At 37.4% G+C, this 19414-nt stretch overlaps 2 protein-coding genes across 3 annotated transcripts; both read left to right on the top strand.

Annotated features, from left to right (window-relative positions):
* The first annotated feature begins 639 nt into the window (after positions 1 to 639).
* Positions 640 to 13121, top strand: LOC115976174 (zinc protease PQQL-like). 2 transcript variants are annotated; one of them, XM_031097316.1, is made up of 21 exons: positions 640 to 1207; positions 3237 to 3483; positions 3556 to 3681; positions 3980 to 4117; positions 4203 to 4337; positions 4469 to 4726; positions 4819 to 4956; positions 5050 to 5119; positions 5229 to 5442; positions 5716 to 5821; positions 7234 to 7467; positions 7640 to 7804; positions 7892 to 8041; positions 8126 to 8217; positions 8611 to 8692; positions 8844 to 8927; positions 9010 to 9126; positions 9223 to 9333; positions 9611 to 9691; positions 12000 to 12194; positions 12574 to 13121. In XM_031097316.1, exons 1-21 carry the CDS (start codon positions 999 to 1001, stop codon positions 12649 to 12651), a joined length of 3030 nt encoding a protein of 1009 aa, XP_030953176.1. In that variant the 5' UTR covers positions 640 to 998; the 3' UTR covers positions 12652 to 13121. The 2 variants fall into 2 exon arrangements, with proteins under 2 accessions (XP_030953176.1, XP_030953177.1); XM_031097317.1 differs by having other exon boundaries at positions 1118 to 1207; positions 3242 to 3483.
* A 575-nt stretch (positions 13122 to 13696) lies between these two features.
* LOC115968223 lies at positions 13697 to 16985 on the top strand. The gene is made up of 4 exons (XM_031087545.1): positions 13697 to 14195; positions 14331 to 15606; positions 15677 to 15932; positions 16494 to 16985. The coding sequence occupies exons 1-4, from the start codon at positions 13697 to 13699 to the stop codon at positions 16983 to 16985; spliced, it is 2523 nt and encodes an 840-aa protein (XP_030943405.1).
* Positions 16986 to 19414: the final 2429 nt, after the last annotated feature.

Genomic DNA, 19414 nt, shown 5'->3' on the forward strand with positions numbered 1-19414 from the left:
TTTTTTTTTTTTTTTTTTAACCCAACTCAATTCACATGGATCAAGTTGGGTGGTGTTGGATTGATGGATTATGCATACATGCTTTATGCCTTACAGAATATTAAGCTCTCATCAATTATTTAATTTTTTTTATATAAATTATTATCATTCATATAATATGGTTGAATTATAGACCAGATTTTCAAAATTATCAAAACTACTTCTCAAAATATCAATATAAATCAAACTAAAAAGAAATTAAGATAATGGTAATGAAATGAACTTATATACATGACGGGTTATGATGAGTCAGATAAGTTGAAAAAACTATCTACCTGACCTTATCTAAGACTAAAAATAAAATTTCAACTCAACCATCCAATAAAACCAACTTGAGGCATCAGGTTGGATTAGATTGGGTTGGTTTTGTTGAGCTAATGGGTTTGATGAACACCCCTAATCAAACATTACCATTAAAAATTCCAAAAATAAAAATTTTGATGCTATGATTAAGAAGGGGGAAATTTGTAAATTTTTCATATAAATTTTTTTTTTGGAAGTGAGGAATTCAATTCATTATAGTTTGAAAAGACTAGGACATATCCTCCGGCTATCCCCAACCTGACCTAATAATATAATTGCTATGTGAGGTCCATTGATGGTCTTTCTTTGCATAGTGCAAACACACAATCATGTACGTGACCCCTTTGCGTGTCAAAGCGATAGAGTGGACCCAAAAACCACAATGATGCTCAAAGATCAAAACCCAGTTGAGTAAAGTACCAAAGCACCACCAGAACATTGCCATTTGCCAAAAAAATTAATCTTATTTGATTTTAGCCAGTGGAGTAGACTAAAATATATAAAAGAAGCTTTTGGCTGCTGCAAAAACCAAATTTATTTTATTTTTTTGTTTGCCTATAAAAGAAGAGCCTAGTGGGTACGTACGAACACACAAACACACAGAATATTTCAACAGTTGATTCTTTCTTTGGGTTTATACTGTCTGTCTATCTGGGATGGATTTGCTTCCAGCAGAGAACTCACAGATCCCAAAGAAACATCGGTTCAGGTCCCTGAAGCTAGTGAACGTGGACATGGACCAAGTCCTTGCTCAACAACCTGTTGGTGTTCACTATGGCAGGCTTGACAATGGTCTCTTTTACTATGTCCGTTCCAATTCTAAACCCAGAATGAGAGCTGCTCTTGCTCTTGCTGTCAAAGCTGGGTAATTTTATTTTTCCCTTTTTTTTTTTTTTTTTAATCTTTTTCTTTTTTAAAGTGCCATATATGTAGAATAATATTGGAAGAATCAGTAAAAGATCACATGCAGATTGATTATGATGTTATATATATATGATAGAATGGTGGAGACATTGATTAATCTATTGAGGGTCCATAGTTTACCCCAAAATTTTGGGACTATGGTTTTGTTGTTGTACTTTGTATATATATGCATGTGCCCAACAGTTGTTTTTGTTTGTTGGGTTGGTTTGATTTTGATTATATGCGGCTGTGTTTTGAGTTTTGGTGAGTTTGATAGTAGTTTAGTATGCTATTTCAAATGGCGAATTGTTTGAATCTGTTATGTACTGCAAGAATATGGGGTATGGGGTTTGACCCACTTGGCAAAATTTCGACTTGATGAACTATTTAATGTGTGGAGCAGTGTGTATTATGCTTTGGGTTGAGAACAATTAATTAGTGTTTGTTTGGGAATTGCTTATTTCCAATAGCTTATTTGCATATTGTTTATCAAAAGATATAGTTTTTGCCTTTTTGGTAACTTTTACGTTAATTGTGTTACAAAAAGCTAAAAGCTAGATTATTTGCAAAAATGCCGAGATGAAAAGCAAAAAGCAAAACTTTTTTCATCAATTCCCACACGCACACTAAATGGCATGTTAGCATCCTCTATAAGAGCTAAGAGAACGGTAGAGAAAGTTACTTTTACCATGAGATTATAGAATATGTATGTTACCCAAATGCAATTCAAATTTGGTTTACCTTCTGAAAATGAAAAACACCCAATGTAAAATTTTATTTGGATTTCTCATAAAAAGCCACTAATCACAATCTCTTGAGGGTTTTTTTCCACTTAGGAAAAAGGGTAGGATGGTGTGGCAGGGACTGACTAGAAAGTTATACTCAACTGAGCCATAAGTGTAGGTATCATCCACTGCAAAATAAGCACTGTGGGATTCGTACTCTTTTATTTATTTATTGGTAAGTTACACATGCATCCAATGGGATATGACCTCACCCTCCATCCCATTATTACGGGAGGAGGAATTATGAGTTGAGCTATAGCTCATTGGTCATAGTGGGATTCAAACCCTAGGCATTGAGCAAGGAGAACAAGTACATTTGTCACTCATCCACTTGTACTGGTAATCTCTTCTGTATTAAAATATGACGTGACTCCTCATTGTATTATGTGGAAAATTTGTGGAGAGAGCAGAAAAATTGAGCTTTCAAAGGATTGAGATATCTGTAATTGGGATCGTACATATTTTCTTGCATTTTTTCTTTGAATGTTGTACTATGTTTGGGGTATCTTGAAACTCTTTAGTTGATTTCATGGATCTCTTAAACCACAACTGTAATTCTTTAGGAGGCTTTATTATTTGAGTTTTGCTTTCTTTAATAAATTTTCCTTTCGTGGAAGAAGTGTTACATGGTATATAGAGTGTTTGGTCTAAGCTAGCTCACTGAAATAGATAGGTTTCGTATCTAAGTTAAAGGCTTTATATTTATTATTTATATAAATATATATTAGGTTCAAGTTACACCAGGTGTTAGTTTGTCAATGCTATAATAACTTTCTTTGGATATATTTTTTGACAAATCTTTCGTTGGATTAGATTGTCTCCTTATATCTTCTATGCCTGCAATATCTCAAGATTATCAAAGATCAAAAACTAAACAATCTATAAAAATTTTACATTTCAAGTTTTTTGTATTTTAAAAAATATATATAAAACATGAGTTTTTTATTTAGATGGTAAATAACGTCCGATTAATAGGAAATTTGGCATGTGTCTCAAGAATAAAGAGAATGTGTAGTTGAACAGTTGATTTTCTAAATACTAGTCCAATAAAAAAAATTATTAAGTGGTGTAGTATTAATAAAGAACTAAACTAGGTGTCTTATCAAAAAGAAAAAAGAAAAAAAAAAGAACTAAACTAGGTGTAACTTGAATTTGACTATATATATAAAGAATGTCAAACAAGCTAATTTATTGGTTTCATGGCAGATCAGTTTTGGAAGAGGAGGATGAACGTGGAGTTGCTCACATAGTTGAGCATCTTGCCTTCAGTGCCACTAAGAAATACTCAAACCATGATATTATCAAATTCCTTGAAAGTATTGGGGCAGAATTTGGTGCTTGTCAAAATGCAGTAACTTGTGCTGATGACACTGTATATGAGATGTTTGTTCCCGTTGACAAGCCTGATCTGTTATCTCAAGCCATTTCGGTCCTGGCAGAATTTAGTTCGGAGGTATTAATAACCACCATGTTTGGTACTTTTGAAATTTTTACTTCGTTTCATATATTTACTTGTTCCATGCAGGTTCGAGTCTCAAAAGATGATTTGGAAAAAGAAAGAGGAGCTGTAATGGAAGAATACAGAGGGAATCGGAATGCTGCTGGAAGAATGCAGGATGCACATTGGGTTCTGATGATGGAAGGTTCCCAGGTACTGATATTAAATACAATAAATTTGTTAATATTTCATATCTTAATGATTAATTATTGTATCAATTCATTGTTGAGGCTCTCTTGCAGATAGAATTGCACATTTATTGCATTAAAAGCTAAAACATTTCTCTTTCCTAGCTATCTTGATGAGTACATGCAATTATGTTTTACTTTTACTAGCCTTCTCTTATAATGCTTCTATATAGCAGCACCGTAATACACAAACTGCTTTTGGCCTTTCAATTTCCTTGTTTTATCATTTCATGTTGCTTCTTAAATCCTCTGATTGATTGCAGTATGCTGAGCGCTTACCGATTGGATTAGAGAAGGTAATTCGGACGGTGTCTCATGAGACTGTGAAGCAGTTCTATAGGAAGTGGTACCATTTATCTAATATGGCAGTCATAGCTGTTGGAGATTTTTCTAATACGCAGGTTTGTTTTGTTTATGTATAAATTTTCACACTGGAACCTAGGTTTTCTGGTTAAGATTTATTGACAATCTCTCTCTCTCTCACAGGGTGTAGTTGAGTTGATAAAGACTCATTTCGGACAAAAGAGTTCGGCACCTGAGCCTCCTCTTATACCAAAATTTACAGTTCCATCTCATGAGGAACCACGTTTTTCATGTTTTGTTGAATCTGAAGCTGCTGGGGTTAGTACAGAATAAATTTTAGTCTTGGTTCATACAAATATTTCTGCACATTTTTGAGAGCATGTGAGTAGTAGGCTTTCACATGGAAATTGTAATTTTAATAGCAATATCTTGACTTTATTCAAAAACAGTCTGCAGTTATGATTAGCTATAAGATGCAAGCGGATCAGCTGAAAACGGTGAAGGACTATAGGGATTTACTTGCGGAATCCATGTTTCTTTATGCTCTAAACCAAAGGTTCTTTAAGATCTCTCGTAGAAGGGATCCACCCTATTTCTCATGCTCAGCTGCTGCAGATGTTCTAGTGCGTCCGTTAAAGGCCTATATAATGACTTCATCTTGTAAAGAAAAAGGGACTGTTGAGGCCCTAGAGTCAATGCTGATTGAGGTCTGCTTTTTATCTGTTTATAGAACTTCCTCTATCTTCCCTCTCTCTCTCTCAAAATGTTTACCTTTTTAATAACAGCTCTTATGCTTCAGGTTGCAAAGGTACGGCAACATGGTTTTTCAGAACGTGAAATATCTATTGTTCGAGCCTTACTGATGTCAGAGATTGAATCTGCCTACTTGGAGCGTGATCAAATGCAATCAACAAGCTTGCGGGATGAATATTTACAAGTATATCCCAATTGTAGTTTCTTGGGACATCTTACTGTTAATTTGAATTTTTAGTCATTATAAAAAATTCGTCTTCTTTTTTGTTTTTGGCAGCATTTTCTGCGCAATGAACCTGTTGTTGGGATTGAATATGAGGCTCAACTCCAGAAAACTCTTCTACCTTGTTAGTAACTATTATTGTATCTATAAATGCACTGGTTCTAAGATTTCTGAAAAAGACCAAGTATGAAAATATATATGGTTGTTCTCACCATGCTCTCTTATATGCATAGATATAACGGCATCAGAGGTATCCAAATATTCGGAAAAGTTAAGAACATCATGCAGCTGTGTCATAAAGACAATTGAGCCTCAAGCTTCTGCAACAGTAGATGATCTGAAGAATGTAGTGTTGAGGATCAATATTCTTGAGGAAGAGAGGAACATTTCTCGTTGGGATGATGAACAAATTCCAGAAGAAATTGTCAGTTCAAAGCCAAATTCAGGGTAAAGTTGGACCACTTTGCAGATCAGTATTTTGTAGATATTTATTTTATTTATTTTTTGGATACTACTCTCCCTATCTGCATTGACTAGCTTTTATTTGTCTTTGGATGTAGTTTGATACATGATGCATTCATTTTTTTCTTCTATATTCCTTACTAGCTCAATGAGACAGCTCATTTGTGCTACTTAGGAGGATCTGAATCTACAAAACAGATCACGTTTGCAATTTGATTATATGAATGTAATTTTTTTGTTGCAAATAATTTGTCTCAGGAATATTATGCAGCAGTTTGAATATCCAATTGTTGGAGCTACTGAATTAATTCTATCAAATGGCATGCGAGTTTGCTATAAGTGTACAGACTTTCTTGATGACCAGGTATAAAACCGTATAGGTATTGGAATATCTGTAGTGAAAAGAACTATCTAATGGAATTATATGTAAAATCTCATTTATATTACCTCCTCAATTCACTATATTTATGAGTTTTTGTTGGTCTAACGTATTTGTTTATTCTTAAAGTTTTGAACTTACATAGAAACAATTATTGTATAGAGTTGGGAGAAACATAGAAGTAAATCTTGCATTTTGAAGTCCTGTGCATAAGATTAACAGTTTTTATGGTAGGAACTAATGGATGAGTTTCTTAAGTTGGGTATGAGATGAAACAACTATGAAAACTGTAGGAATATAAACAAAGGTATTGTGGTTTCCAATGGAAAAAAATTAGTGGATCGGCCTGGTCAACTATGAAATGATACAGATCATTGGAAGAATGAGTGCTTACTAGTAAGAGAACTAAAACTAGACTAACAAAGGTTAGTTCTATTGTAAATTTCAGTCTTTCATATCATATAATTTCATTTTAAGACCAATTATATGGCTATAAAATTCGCACTTAGATCTTAGAAAGAAATGGATTTGAAATACTCCTATATGTGATATGATCAAGGTCGACTAGGTTCCTTTCCAGTCATTTGGGGAGTAAGTCTCCATTTTTATGTTTTTCCTTTCATTATTGTAAGCAGAAGCACGAAAGATCTGGAAATTGGTCTATCATATCTGGAGGGCATAGATTGCCTTATATGTGGACTTTGGGGATTAGGATTACATACTTAACTGTTGGTTGCAGAGGGATATGAACTTGAATCCAATTTAGGTTCAATCTTTGCAGGAGTTATTATAGTGTGTAATTGCAAGACTGAAGGTCAAGTTTGAAACCTAGAGGAACTTCCTTTTATTTTTCTCCTCTTTTTATGCTCTCGTTTTTATTTTATTTTATATTCCCTGGTGCATCTTAAAGGAGACTAATCATTCTCGAGAGAACTTGATTACTTGAAGGCTCTTGTGAAGGGGCATTTATCAATTCTCCTTTTTGTTTCCTGTTCTCATTGAGAGTAGAATTTGTTTCTTGTTGATGTTACCTCAAATATACAGGGGCTCTTGTTCTATACTTTTTGGTTGCAAATTATTTTTTGGCCTACAAAAGTGATTATTATGTATGGCTTTGCTTCTGTGTCCTGGCTGTGGTTTTGAGCTGGGTGTTTGGTTTGTTCTGCACTTGGTATATTAGGTTGGGTCTTTGTACCCTGATCTTGTTACAGCTGGTTGTCTTGTTGTGGTTGGGTGCTGTTCAGCTGATTTGTAGTCTTTGGCTGTTGTGGCTACTTTCGCAGCTTCTTTTCAATAAAGATTCGCTTACATATAAATAAAAAAAGTGAATATATGATCTAAACCTGAGCATGACTTCAGGTGCTATGTATAATTCTTTTGGCTCTTTGTTCCAACAGGTTATCTTTACAGGCTTCTCATATGGGGGTTTATCAGAACTCCCAGAGAGTGAATATTTCTCTTGTTCAATGGGACCAACCATTGCTGGAGAAATTGGTGTATTTGGTTATAGACCATCAGTATTAATGGACATGCTTGCTGGCAAGAGAGCTGAAGTCGGTATGAATCTTGGAGCATACATGAGAAGTTTCTATGGTGATTGTTCACCATCAGACCTGGAAACTGCCTTGCAGGTCTGTTTCATGTCCAAAGTCTCATTTGTTGGAATTTGTTAAGCATGCATATTGGGGATTGTACACAAAGTTGTTGCTTCCTATTGTGCCTGTCCCTCCTTCCAACCAGATCTGGGTTTTATTTGGGTTAATGGCTTTTTCAGTTCTAATTATGCTGTTCTGGCTCTGGCAGCTTGTCTATCAACTATTTACAACAAATGTAACACCAGGAGAAGAAGATGTCAAAATAGTGATGCAAATGGCCGAAGAAGCAGTTCGTGCTCAAGAGAGGGATCCTTACACTGCTTTTGCAAACCGTGTGAAGGAGCTCAACTATGGAAACTCCTATTTCTTTAAGGTGTGCCTGATATCCTGTTTTAAAAATTACTGATTCAAGATGGGTGTGCCCTCCTTCTAACTTGCTGTCAATTTCTTCCTTGTGTAGCCCATTAAATTAAGTGACCTTCGAAAAGTTGATCCATTAAGAGCTTGTGAATTTTTCAACAAGTGTTTCAAAGATCCATCAACTTTTACTGTTGTGATTGTAGGGAATATTGTTCCGACGATTGCACTTCCCTTAATATTGCAGTATTTGGTAAGTAATAGATTCTTTTTGTTTCTAGTTAGGCATGGAATGGTAAATATTCCATGTTAACTGGGTTTGTGATTCTGCATGCAGGGTGGAATACCAAGGCCTCCTGAACCTATTATGCATTTTAACCGTGATGACCTCAAAGGCTTACCATTCACTTTTCCATCAACCATAATTAGGTAATCAGCAAATGCGTGCAATCTCACACGCATGCTCGTATACAGCCATATAATTTTGAGTTATGGTAGTAGTTGAACATATTTCTGGAATGTAATAGGAAGGGTAGGGTCATCTATGGATTCAGTTGGACCAGCTAATGATCCTGAATTATCCTTGACTTTACAGTGAAGATTTCTCATCTTCTTTCTTTGCATGAATTATTCATTCCACTTTTTTTTCTCTGACAGGACACCCGTTCTTAAATCCTCCTCCTCTTTGTTGTTATCTTTGAATGTTGTTGCTTCCATACATTTCTGTTGACATTTGAAACATCATTGGAATTTTCCTGTGTGGATGCCTCTTTTATTTTGTTTAGAATTCAAATCCCTTTTAACCATTGGATATGCTTGTAGAGAAGTGGTCCGGAGCCCGATGGTGGAAGCACAATGTTCGGTTCTGTTATGCTTTCCTGTGGAACTGAAAAATGGAACCATGGTATGTGTCTAATTTTAGATCTATCAATTAAATACTTCTGTAATGGATTGCCATCAGGCCTTTCTTGGCTTTCATTTTACTGATGGTTTATGGTGAGTTATCTGTGAAATAGAATAAATTAAACCCAAAATAATAATAATAATAATGGCAGGTAGAAGAGATTCACTTTGTTGGGTTCCTGAGCAAACTTCTTGAGACAAAATTAATGCAGGTTCTGCGTTTCAAGCATGGGCAGGTCTGCATGCATGTCATTTATCTTTCTTTTGATCATAATATTTGTTGGCCTTGTTTTTATTTAATTGCCTCTCTGCATTCAGATCTACTCTGCCAGTGTTTCAGTATTTCTTGGCGGTAATAAACCTTCTCGAACTGGTAATGTTCGTGGTGATATTAGCATAAATTTCTCTTGTGATCCAGCAATCTCCACAAAGCTGGTAAGTTGTTATAGTTGTATTTTATTTTTGGTTTTTGGTCTAATAATTCAGTGGCCTATCTGCTCACTTTCTAGCTCTTGGTATATTTCTTAACAGGCTGATCTTGCTCTGGATGAGATATTACTTCTTCAAGAGGAAGGACCTACAGATGAGGATGTTTCAACCATCCTTGAAATTGAGCAAAGAGCCCATGAAAATGGGCTTCAGGTTAGATTTTCTTTACATAGCTGTGTGTTTCATAAAAATGTGGTCCATATGGTTGTCAAAAAGATGACTTATCAAAAAATATGGTTGTCATAAAGATGGAGAAAAAGCTATGTGATTCTTAGACAGACCATTTTCAACTTGCTTTGCATTAAAACTTTTGACTTTCTTCTCATCTGTTTTTGGCAATCACCCAGAGCATTAAGGGTCATGGATGTGAGAAATGAGAGCAATTTACTACCATTCATTTCCTGATGCTGATTTACTTATGCTTTTTCAGGAGAATTACTTCTGGCTTGACAGGATTTTACGCAGCTACCAGTCAAGAATCTATTCTGGTTATGTTGGCACTTCTTTTGAGGTTGGTGGTTGTAACTGTGTTTGTATACCAGCCTAAGTTGCTGTTTGCATACAAGTGTTACTCTCTGTTTTTTTCATTGATAAGCTTACAAGTGTACCCCAATGGTTTTTGAACCCACAACCTTACCCTCTTTACCCCATTCTTATGTTGGTGGAGGTGGCATTTGAGTTTAAACTCATTTGGCAATGTGTTATGTTTCTATTTGGCCCTAGAGTCCATTTGGTTGGGTGGAAAATAGGGAGGATAGAAAATGGGGAAGAGAAAATAGTGTTTTGGGTTGTTTGGTTTGGAGAGAAAAGGGGAAAGATTTTAGTCGGGCTCAAATATTCTCCCTGGGCCCACCAAAATGTAATCTCTCCAATTTGGAGAGAAAACTTTGGTGATTGTGCTGGCTATAGACATGGCAAAACGGGTCAGAATTTTCTGGCCCGACCCGAAAAATACTTGACCCAAACCCGATTTTTTGACCTGAAGCAAAAACGGGTTGACCCGTGACTCGACCCATGTTTTTTGTGGGTTAACCCAACCCAAACCTGAACCATTTTTTAAAACTTTTTTTTTTGGTAAAAAAATAAAATAAAATAAAGACAATATTAGTTTAATTGTTTGTTGTGAGCTTTAAGGAAACAATTAAGACATTTACATAACTACATGCAAATTAATTGAAAGATGAATGGTTGAGCATTCTGTAATGAGTAAAGATTTTTAGATATCAAGGGTCCGTTTGGATTGAGCTTATTTTTGTTGAAATTGAAAACACTGTAGTAAAATAATTTTTAAATGTGTAAATAGTGCCGTGGGACCCATTTTTAATAAAAAAGTTGCTAAAAAGTGGAATTTGTGGGTCTGTGAATAGTGCACGGGTGCACTGTTCACGGTTGATTTGGTCAAATAGTGCGGCTGAAAACTTGCGTTTCTTAGTAGCCTTGCGTTTCCTCCAGTGCGCGTGGGTCCCAGCTTCAGCAAAATGCAAACGCAGATTGAAAACGCTGGATTAAGTTGAATCCAAACGCTCACCAAATAACAAAATACATGCCAAGATAATATGGTTACAGTACAGTTAAAAATATAGATTTAAAATTGTAGACATTTGTGAGAAATATTCACAAGTGTGAAAATAGTGAAACCAAAGTATCAAATTAACATAAATTATGAATGCTTAGACCTATTTTTTAACAATTTATATCCAAAATAAACAGTTTTTCAAAATAAATTATGATATTTCCTAGAGTGTGTGTTGCTTAATAATGATATGATATTCATAAAAGAGACAATGTATAAATAAATAAACAATCAAACTTTAATGTATATCTCAAATTAAAATAGAGTGCCAACCACAATTGACCATAGATTATAAAATTAATTTTCAAGATTGTAAATTTCTTATATGTTTTTATTCTTTGTCAAATGAATTATCCAATAAGTCATTTGTAATTTTGTTTTATATTTTGAGATGTTGATATCATATAGAAATAAAATTTGTGTCTTTGTTTTACTTATTTTTGTGTTATTTTGTTTTAGATAACAATGTTAGGATTTTTATAATTTTAAAATTATTGAATAAGTATTAATAAGTGTAGTTCATTCTTAATATAAGTGGTGAATTCAAAGTAATGCATTTTACATCAGGTAATTTGTTGCATGACTTTCCAAATGGCAAATACATGTTATTTTCTTTATTAAAAAAAAAAAATTCATGTGAAAAAGTTCTGGATTTCAAGTTTAATACCGTGTTTTTAGATCTTTAGCGGGGGAAAAAAAAATCTTTGGTAGTTACATTTTTAGTCCCTTGTCAATTTGGTTAATATATTTTGGTAGTAGTCAATTTGGTCTCTATGGTTAACTCACTAGTGGAAATTGACTACAAGTTGAAAATAGCAGAGACCAAATTGACAGTTACCAAAATTTAGAGACCTCAAAATGGTATTTTCACCTAAATCTCTCTTTGCTTGTAAAAATTTCAAATACAGCTGTCCTGGTTAACATAAAAAGTAGTTCCAAGCAATTAATAGTTTGGATACTTCTCTAAACAATATTGCTACTGAGGATTGGCAATGACAGTAACATTCTAGCTGAATAGTCACGATTTTAAGTATCCACCATACCTTCATGTTTCTATTCATCTTTTAGCTGAAGAAAGAAAATGTAATGCTTGGGCATGTAATTGCAGCTCAGCAAGCACTTCATCTTCACTTCCAAGCCTCCATTTGTATGGAGCCATTTTAGTAACAATAGTAGGGTAGAAACGTGTATTATACTTTAAAAAAATTCTTAAAGACTTAAATCTGTAATTATTTCTCTGATGCAGATTATAGATGATGGGCGGTCCAAAGTTAGATTATCTCTGACACCAGAAACAGCAAAGTTGGCACTTCAGAGGATACTACCTTATCCTTGCAAAAAACAGTACACTGCAGTGATTCTAATGCCCCAGACATCTCGCTTCAAGTTACTGAAATCATTCTTTCGATCTACTAAGACCAGTTATCGCAGAGACGCAAAGGTCAGTCATGATTATGCATGTTTTACCACTTATGTGTATCTAGTGCACTGTCAACATGCCATTATTCTCTAAAGAGTTTTTGGAACATTCTAAATATTCTCTAGAAGTTCTACAACATTCTCAATGTGTATATTGTTAATTCGTTCCAAAATTTCAGCAAAATTCCTAATTTGTTAATTTGACTATATCTGCCCCTGATGTGTATTGCTTTACCCTTCGTTTCTTGGAGGGGAGAGAAGGGGTGGGGGGTGGGGGGGGTAAGATGTAAGCTAATCCATTTCATCCCTGTTATCTCTTGACGAGGGTGCACTCTAGTATAATTTTTTTTTTTTTTGAAATTTGTATCTCAAATTTTTGCTATTCTATTTTGTTGTGGCAGATTTTAGCAGGCATTGCTGGTATGGCGGTCATAGGTCTTAGTTTGTGGAGATATTCAAGGAGTACCCTGAAATCTTAGGAGATGTACTTAGCCAAGTTAAATATAGTTGAGAAGTATGAAGGTTTCCAACACAAGTCAGGATGGATTATTTCTTCACTGTAGATGGATGTGAGATGGTGCATATTACCTTCACAAGAGCTGGGAGGAACTACATTACAAATTTATATATGGCCCCAATGAAGGCTTGTAACATATATGGATACCCATTTTTTATCTGGTCAGCTAGGGTAGGATGCACCACTTTCTAGGGGTGATACGCAATGTAGTATTCATTGCTGAACAGATTATATTGTGAAACAAAATAGTTCTTGTGAAATTTGGCTGAAGACTCCAAAACAATGCTGATAATTTGTTCGATTAGCATGGCCTGGCTTCTCTAATGGGGTTTCCCCTTGTGTCGAATAGGATCGCATGTGTATGATAGAATTTGAAACTCATGAGGTATGTTTCATGATAATTGTTTTTTAATTGGTTTTCTTTTAGTTATAGAGAGGGATTTCAATTCACGTCATTTCTTTGACGATTTTGTTAATTAGAAATTGTCATGTCTAAAATTTTAAAATACGTAATTCAAATATATTGGGGCTTGGTCCGCACGGATAGGTCCAAAATACAACACCGAGCACATAAAAATGAAAAAAAAACTTTGCAAGTAAAAAACTAGGCAAACATTATTTTCCCATTTATTATGGTGCATTTGTTACTTGCAATGTCTCATAAACTTTGCAATTAACGACCTTTCTTCGCTATTGTTATTTAGCACATTGTCCCATACCAATACAACTTTTGTTGATCATATTTTTCGAAAAAAATTGATTTTTAAATCAATTCAATATAAAGAAAATCCTAATAATCGTGAGTAAAATGCTTATTACCGATATTTTTTAATAGGGCTTATTACCAGTAGTTGTGAGTGCACATTTGCATATTGCTCAGTTTTGAAGTTTATGAGGAAAATTACTAATTATAGGGGCAAAAAAGGTTGCAGTTAACCCAAGTACCTAGTGGCTAGCATAAGACAATATGTATTTCAACTAGTTTAGATAATAGTTAGAAAGTTATTATGGAACGCTCTCTCTCTCGTGAGGAGAAAGAGGAACTTGTACGTAGCACAAAAAAGGTCAAGAATGTGAGCCATGCTGGTTTCGGTGAAGGCCATAGCTCTGGCTCTGCTTCACCAAATCGTGATGGTGTACCGTGGAATCTAAGTGCGTCGTTCAGAGATAAACTTTTGGGAGAGATTCCTGGGGCTTTCGCACAAGCTTTTAGCTTTGAGGATGGAATGGATGATGAGGTTGAGTCGGATGGGGAGATTGAAACACTCCGGCAAGGCCTGTTAGCTGTTAAAATTCCCAAGGAACTCAAACAAAGAATCCGTAAGCTGTGGACAAGCGCTTTTATCGTTAAAGTTTACGATCGGAGTGTGGGGCTAAATTTCATTCAAGGTAGGTTACTGGCTCTATGGAAACCGGCAGGGAGGTTAGATTGTGTGGATTTGGGTCATGGCTTCTTCCTTACAAGGTTGTCCTTAAGTGAAGATTATGAAAATGTTTTGAGGAAAGGTTCGTGGTTTGTCGGAGACCATTTTCTTTCTATTAGACCATGGGAGTCGGATTTTAAGCCTGCTTTAGCAAGTGTTTCCTCCATCGCTGTTTGGATTAGACTAAATTAGCTACCCATTGAATATTACAATGCAGAGGCGCTGCAGCTCATTGGAAAAGCCATTGGCAATGTCCTCCGAATAGATACCTTTACGGCGTCGGAAACTAGAGGACGATTTGCAAGGTTGTGTGTGCAAGTGGATGTGGAGAAACCTCTAGCTATTGCTATTATGATAGGGAAGCTCGAGCAACAGATTTGTTATGAAGGAATTCAAAAAATGTGTTTTGAGTGTGGCCGTTTAGGACATAGTAAGGAGCATTGCCCTCATGTTGTCTGGCAAGGACCGTCGTACTCGGAGGCCGAATTGAAGGAGGCAGGTGAGACGTGTTTTAGCTCACGGTCTACACATGTTCCTGACAAAGCAAGGCGCGGGGAGGGGACCAGTGGTGTGATGCGTGATTTTGAGCAAAGTACTGAGAAGGTGGATGTGCGTGAGGAGGTGTACGGGCCTTGGATTGTAGTAAAGCGCAGAAAAAATAGTACAAACCCGTTGAGGAGTGGTGGGACATTGCCTCGGCAAGGTAGTGGGATGAATACCAGAACAACTGAGTACATGGAAAAGGGAATTGCGGATCGGGCTGCTGGGATTGATGGGTCTAATAGAGAGTCTAAAAGGAAGATGTCTCCTCAGAGTTTTGTGGATAAGGCCCGATTTGCCTCTGTGGTCCAAAGCATCAAGCAGAAGGGTAAGGCCCAGACCCAACAAAGCCCAAGTTTGATGTTGAATAGAGGAGTTTCAAGTCAAAATTTAGACCGGTCTAGCTTTTATCCCAATTCTCAGAGGCTTACATCAGTCAAAGGGAAGAAAGGGGCAGCTCATAAAAAATCTCACAATGATGATCAAGGCAGCGCCGTTGGGGCGCAGAGCTCACACCGCACCGGTTTCAAGCAAGCTCAGGTTAGTGCTGTCTTGGTTGGGGTTGAGGGACAAAGCGAAAACGGTGATGGGCAGTTCCGCTTCGGTGGTTTGGGTGGCGGTGATGGTGATGGTGTTTGTTTCACTGCCAGTGCAGGGTCGTCGAGGGGTGATTCGAGAGAGCTGGGTTTTTGTCCTGGCCAAGTTTTGAGCAAGGCTGATCAGATTATTGGGGCTTCTTCAGCTTTCACTACTCAAGGAGATTTAGTGGGTGAGCAGATCGGTGTGGGAGCAAGCGTTGAGCATAGGGAGTTGCCTCTTAGTGAAGATTCCGAAGTCAATGGAGGCATGCAAGCGGTTGGGGGAGTTTTTGCTTCAAATATCTCAAGCCAATGTGCTATGGAAGATTGTGAGACGGAGGGAATGGAGTTTGAAGCTAGAGGCGGTTTTAAGAAGTCTTAGTGTTAAATTTGCTCCTTTCTTTATCATTATTTTTATTATGAATGTTATCATCTGGAATTGTAGAGGTGCTCTGAAGCCTTCTTTTAGGAAGCGTGTTACTAATTTGGTGCAAAATTACAACCCATCAATCTTGGTTGTTATGGAAACCCGTGTAGGGGGTGATAGAGCTAGGGAGATCACAAATTTGTTGCCGTTTGATGGAGCATTCCATATTGATTCCATTGGCTATGCAGGGGGTCTTTGGGTTCTGTGGAACGCTGACAGAGTTGATTTAGCCTTACTCGCCAGTACTGAGCAGGCGGTTCATGCGGAGGTGAAGGTACGTTTCATAAACATTAGCTAGTTATTATCTGCTGTGTATGCTAGTCCTAGGAACGCCGAAAGGCAAATTTTGTGGAAAAATCTGATGAGTGTGGCTGATTTACATAATATGCCTTGGGTTATAGCTGGTGACTTTAATGAACCTCTCCTTAGTGAGGATAAATTTGGTGGTAGGGGGGTGAGTGTGAATAGGTCTCTTTTGTTCAAGGAGTGTTTGGATAAATGTAATATGATGGATATTGGTTTCGCGGGTCCCCGTTTCACTTGGACAAATAGGAGGGAGGTTCAAGCTTTGATCCAAGAGAGAATTGGCAGATTTTTTGTTAACCCGAACTGGTGTGTTTTGTACCTTGATGCAAAAATAACTCATCTGACTCGGTGTCACTCGGACCATTGTCCTGTGCTCCTTGAGTTGCAGCCGAGAACCCAAAATGGGAGGAGTAGGCTTTTTCGGTTTCAAACTGGCTGGATGTTGGATCCTTTTTTTTTTCCTATAGTGCATCAAGCGTGGGATAGGAATGATGGGTTGGTTGATGCCATTAATTGTTTTACTCGGAAGGTGATGGAGTGGAATAAAAACCAATTTGGGAATATTTTCACTAGGAAAAAGAACTTGATGTCGAGGCTGAATGGTATTCAAAGATCTCTAGCTTTACGCCCATTGGAGTTCTTGGTTAATTTGGAAGATGGGCTTCTTAGGGAGCTGGATCTTGTGCTTAGGCAAGAGGAGGAGTTGTGGGCTTTAAAGTCTAGGGTGAATTGGATGATTCAAGGGGACCGTAATACGACTTTTTATCATGTGTCAACCTTGGTTAGAAGTAAGAGGAATAAAATTATGGCTATAAAGAATACAGTGGGGGATTGGATTATTGAAGAGGGGGAGATAAAAGACTTCATTAGGAGTGGCTATGAGCAGATTTTCTTATCTTCTCTCTCTTCTGTGCCTAGGATGGATCCTGCTGGCTCGCAATGTCAGCCTAGGCTCTCGGAGTTGGAGAAGGAGAGTATAAGTGGGGGGCCTTCTAAAGATGAGGTAAAGGCAACCCTTTAGTCCTTGAAACCTTTCAAAGCTCCAGGGTCGGATGGCCTTCATGCGGGTTTCTTCCAAAACTTCTGGCATACCGTGGGTAACTCTATGATTGAAGAGGTTCAAAAGATTTTTGCTGATAGAAGAGTTCCGGAGGTTTTGAATAGTACCCACATTGCTTTGATTCCAAAAATTCAGGAGCCGGAAACTTTGGGGAATTATAGGCTAATTAGTTTGTGCAATACAGTGTATAAGGTGGTTACTAAGATTATTGTGGCAAGGTTGCGGCCTTATCTGGACAAACTCATCTCTCCTATGCAAACGGCTTTTGTACCGGGTCGTAAAGGGACTGATAATGTTATTATTGCCCAAGAGATTCTTCACTCCCTTGGAAAGAGAAGGGGAAGACTGGATATATGGCTCTTAAGATTGACTTGGAAAAAGCTTATGACAAGTTAGAGTGGAGCTTTATTAGAGATATGCTTATTCGTGTTAATCTTCCTATGGACGTCATAGATGTTATTATGAGTTGTGTGTCCACAGTCTCTACTTCTATTTTATTCAATGGAGAAACTCTTGACCCAATCTTTCCATCTAGAGGTATAAGACAAGGGGATCCAATTTCTCTGTATTTGTTCATCATCTGTATGGACTTTCTTGGGAAGCTAATTGAAGAGAAGTGCAGTGAGAAGTTGTGGCAGCCAGTGAAGGCTTCTCAGAGGGGCCTTGTTTTTTCACATCTTTTCTTTGCGGATGATCTGATTCTTTTTGCTAAAGCTAATGGGGTTAATTGTTCAACCATTAGAGATGTTTTGGATACTTTCTGTAGTATTTCTGGCCAAACGGTGAGTGAAGCTAATTCAAGGGTTTATTTTTCTCCAAATGTGGATAGGGATACTAGAGAATCCTTTTGTGATATTCTGGGCTTTGCGTCTACGCCGTATCTTGGTAAGTACCTTGGTTTTCCGCTAAAGCAGTCGGGCTCTTCCTCTCATGATTATAACTTTATTTTGGATAGAGTGAAGCAAAAGTTGTCCGGGTGGAAGGCAAATCTTTTATCTTTGGCAGGCCGTAGAGTTCTCATTCAGTCTTCTCTAGCTGCCATCCCGTCGTACATTATGCAATGCTCTTATCTTCCGGGAAGGGTTCTGGAAGGGCTAGATAGAGTTAATAGGAACTTCCTTTGGGGGTCTACAAACACAGCCAAGAAGATTCATTGGGTTGTTGGGAGAAGGTGACAAAATTAAAGGAGGAAGGGGGTTTGGGGCTGCAAACAGCCAAAGGTAGGAATGTAGCCCTCTTATCCAAGCTTAACTGGAGATTTCATACGGAGGGTGAGGCTCCGTGGGTAAATGTTTTGAAGATGAAGTATTGCAACAACCGAAGGAGAGCAGCGGCAAATGGGGACAAACTTCCTTGTTCATCTATTTGGGCTGCTATGAAGAAAGGGATGGACACTTTTAATAAAGGATGTAGATGGTTGGTGACAAAAAATAGCTCTTTGAATATTTGGCATAACAATTGCACTAATGGGGGTCCCCTTAGAAAGTTGATTCAAGGTCCTATTTCCCAAGAAGCCAACCTTTTGAAAATTAAAGATTTTATGCTTGATGTGGGGTGGGATTGGGAGAAACTAACCTTTGATTTACCTGATGAAGTTAAGGGTTTGATTTGTGCAATTCCCATCTCAACCTTAGGTGAAGGCATGGACAAGTTGGTTTGGTCCGGATCACCTAATGGGTCCTTTAATGTGAAAAGCGCTTATGGGATGGCTATGGAGTCCACAAATGTTACTGTTTTTTCATGCAGTTGGGTTTGGAAGGCAGATGTGTTGCCAAAAATTAAAATGTTTCTTTGGTTGTGTGCCCACAATAGTATCGATGTTAAAGTTTGCCTGGGAAGGAGAGGAGTGGTTCAAGATGAAGTGTGTCCTGTTTGCTGTAATGGGGATGAGACTATTTTGCATGCATTGAGGGATTGCTCCCACTTGAAACATGTGTGGAATCAACTAGGGGTCATGGCTGCTAATCATGAGTTTTGGCATGAAAATGTGGTGGATTGGTTGTCTCTGAATGTAAGGAAGAATGGAAAAATGCATGATTCGGGTATCCCATGGAAAATTGTTTTTCCTTTTGCTATTTGGTCCATTTGGAAGAGTAGAAATGATATTGTTTTCAATAGGAAAGGTCGGAGTCCTAACTTGGCTTTAGATATTGTGTATCAAGCTAAAGAGTATGTGCATTGTGTGGCTGCCCCTAGATTGCAATCCCGTAGAGTCTTAAGGAGCATTCGTTGGGAGAGACCTGAGCTTGGGTGGAGGAAGTTGAATACAGATGGGGCATGCAGTGAGCCTCTCGGTCTGGCTGGTTGTAGGGGAGTGGTAAGGAATGAGGATGGGCAGTGGGTAGCGGGCTTTAGCAAGTGCATTGGGATCACTAGTAGTTTTGCTGCTG

Source organism: Quercus lobata, chromosome 2 (genome assembly GCF_001633185.2).
Source record: "Quercus lobata isolate SW786 chromosome 2, ValleyOak3.0 Primary Assembly, whole genome shotgun sequence".
NCBI lineage: Eukaryota > Viridiplantae > Streptophyta > Magnoliopsida > Fagales > Fagaceae > Quercus > Quercus lobata.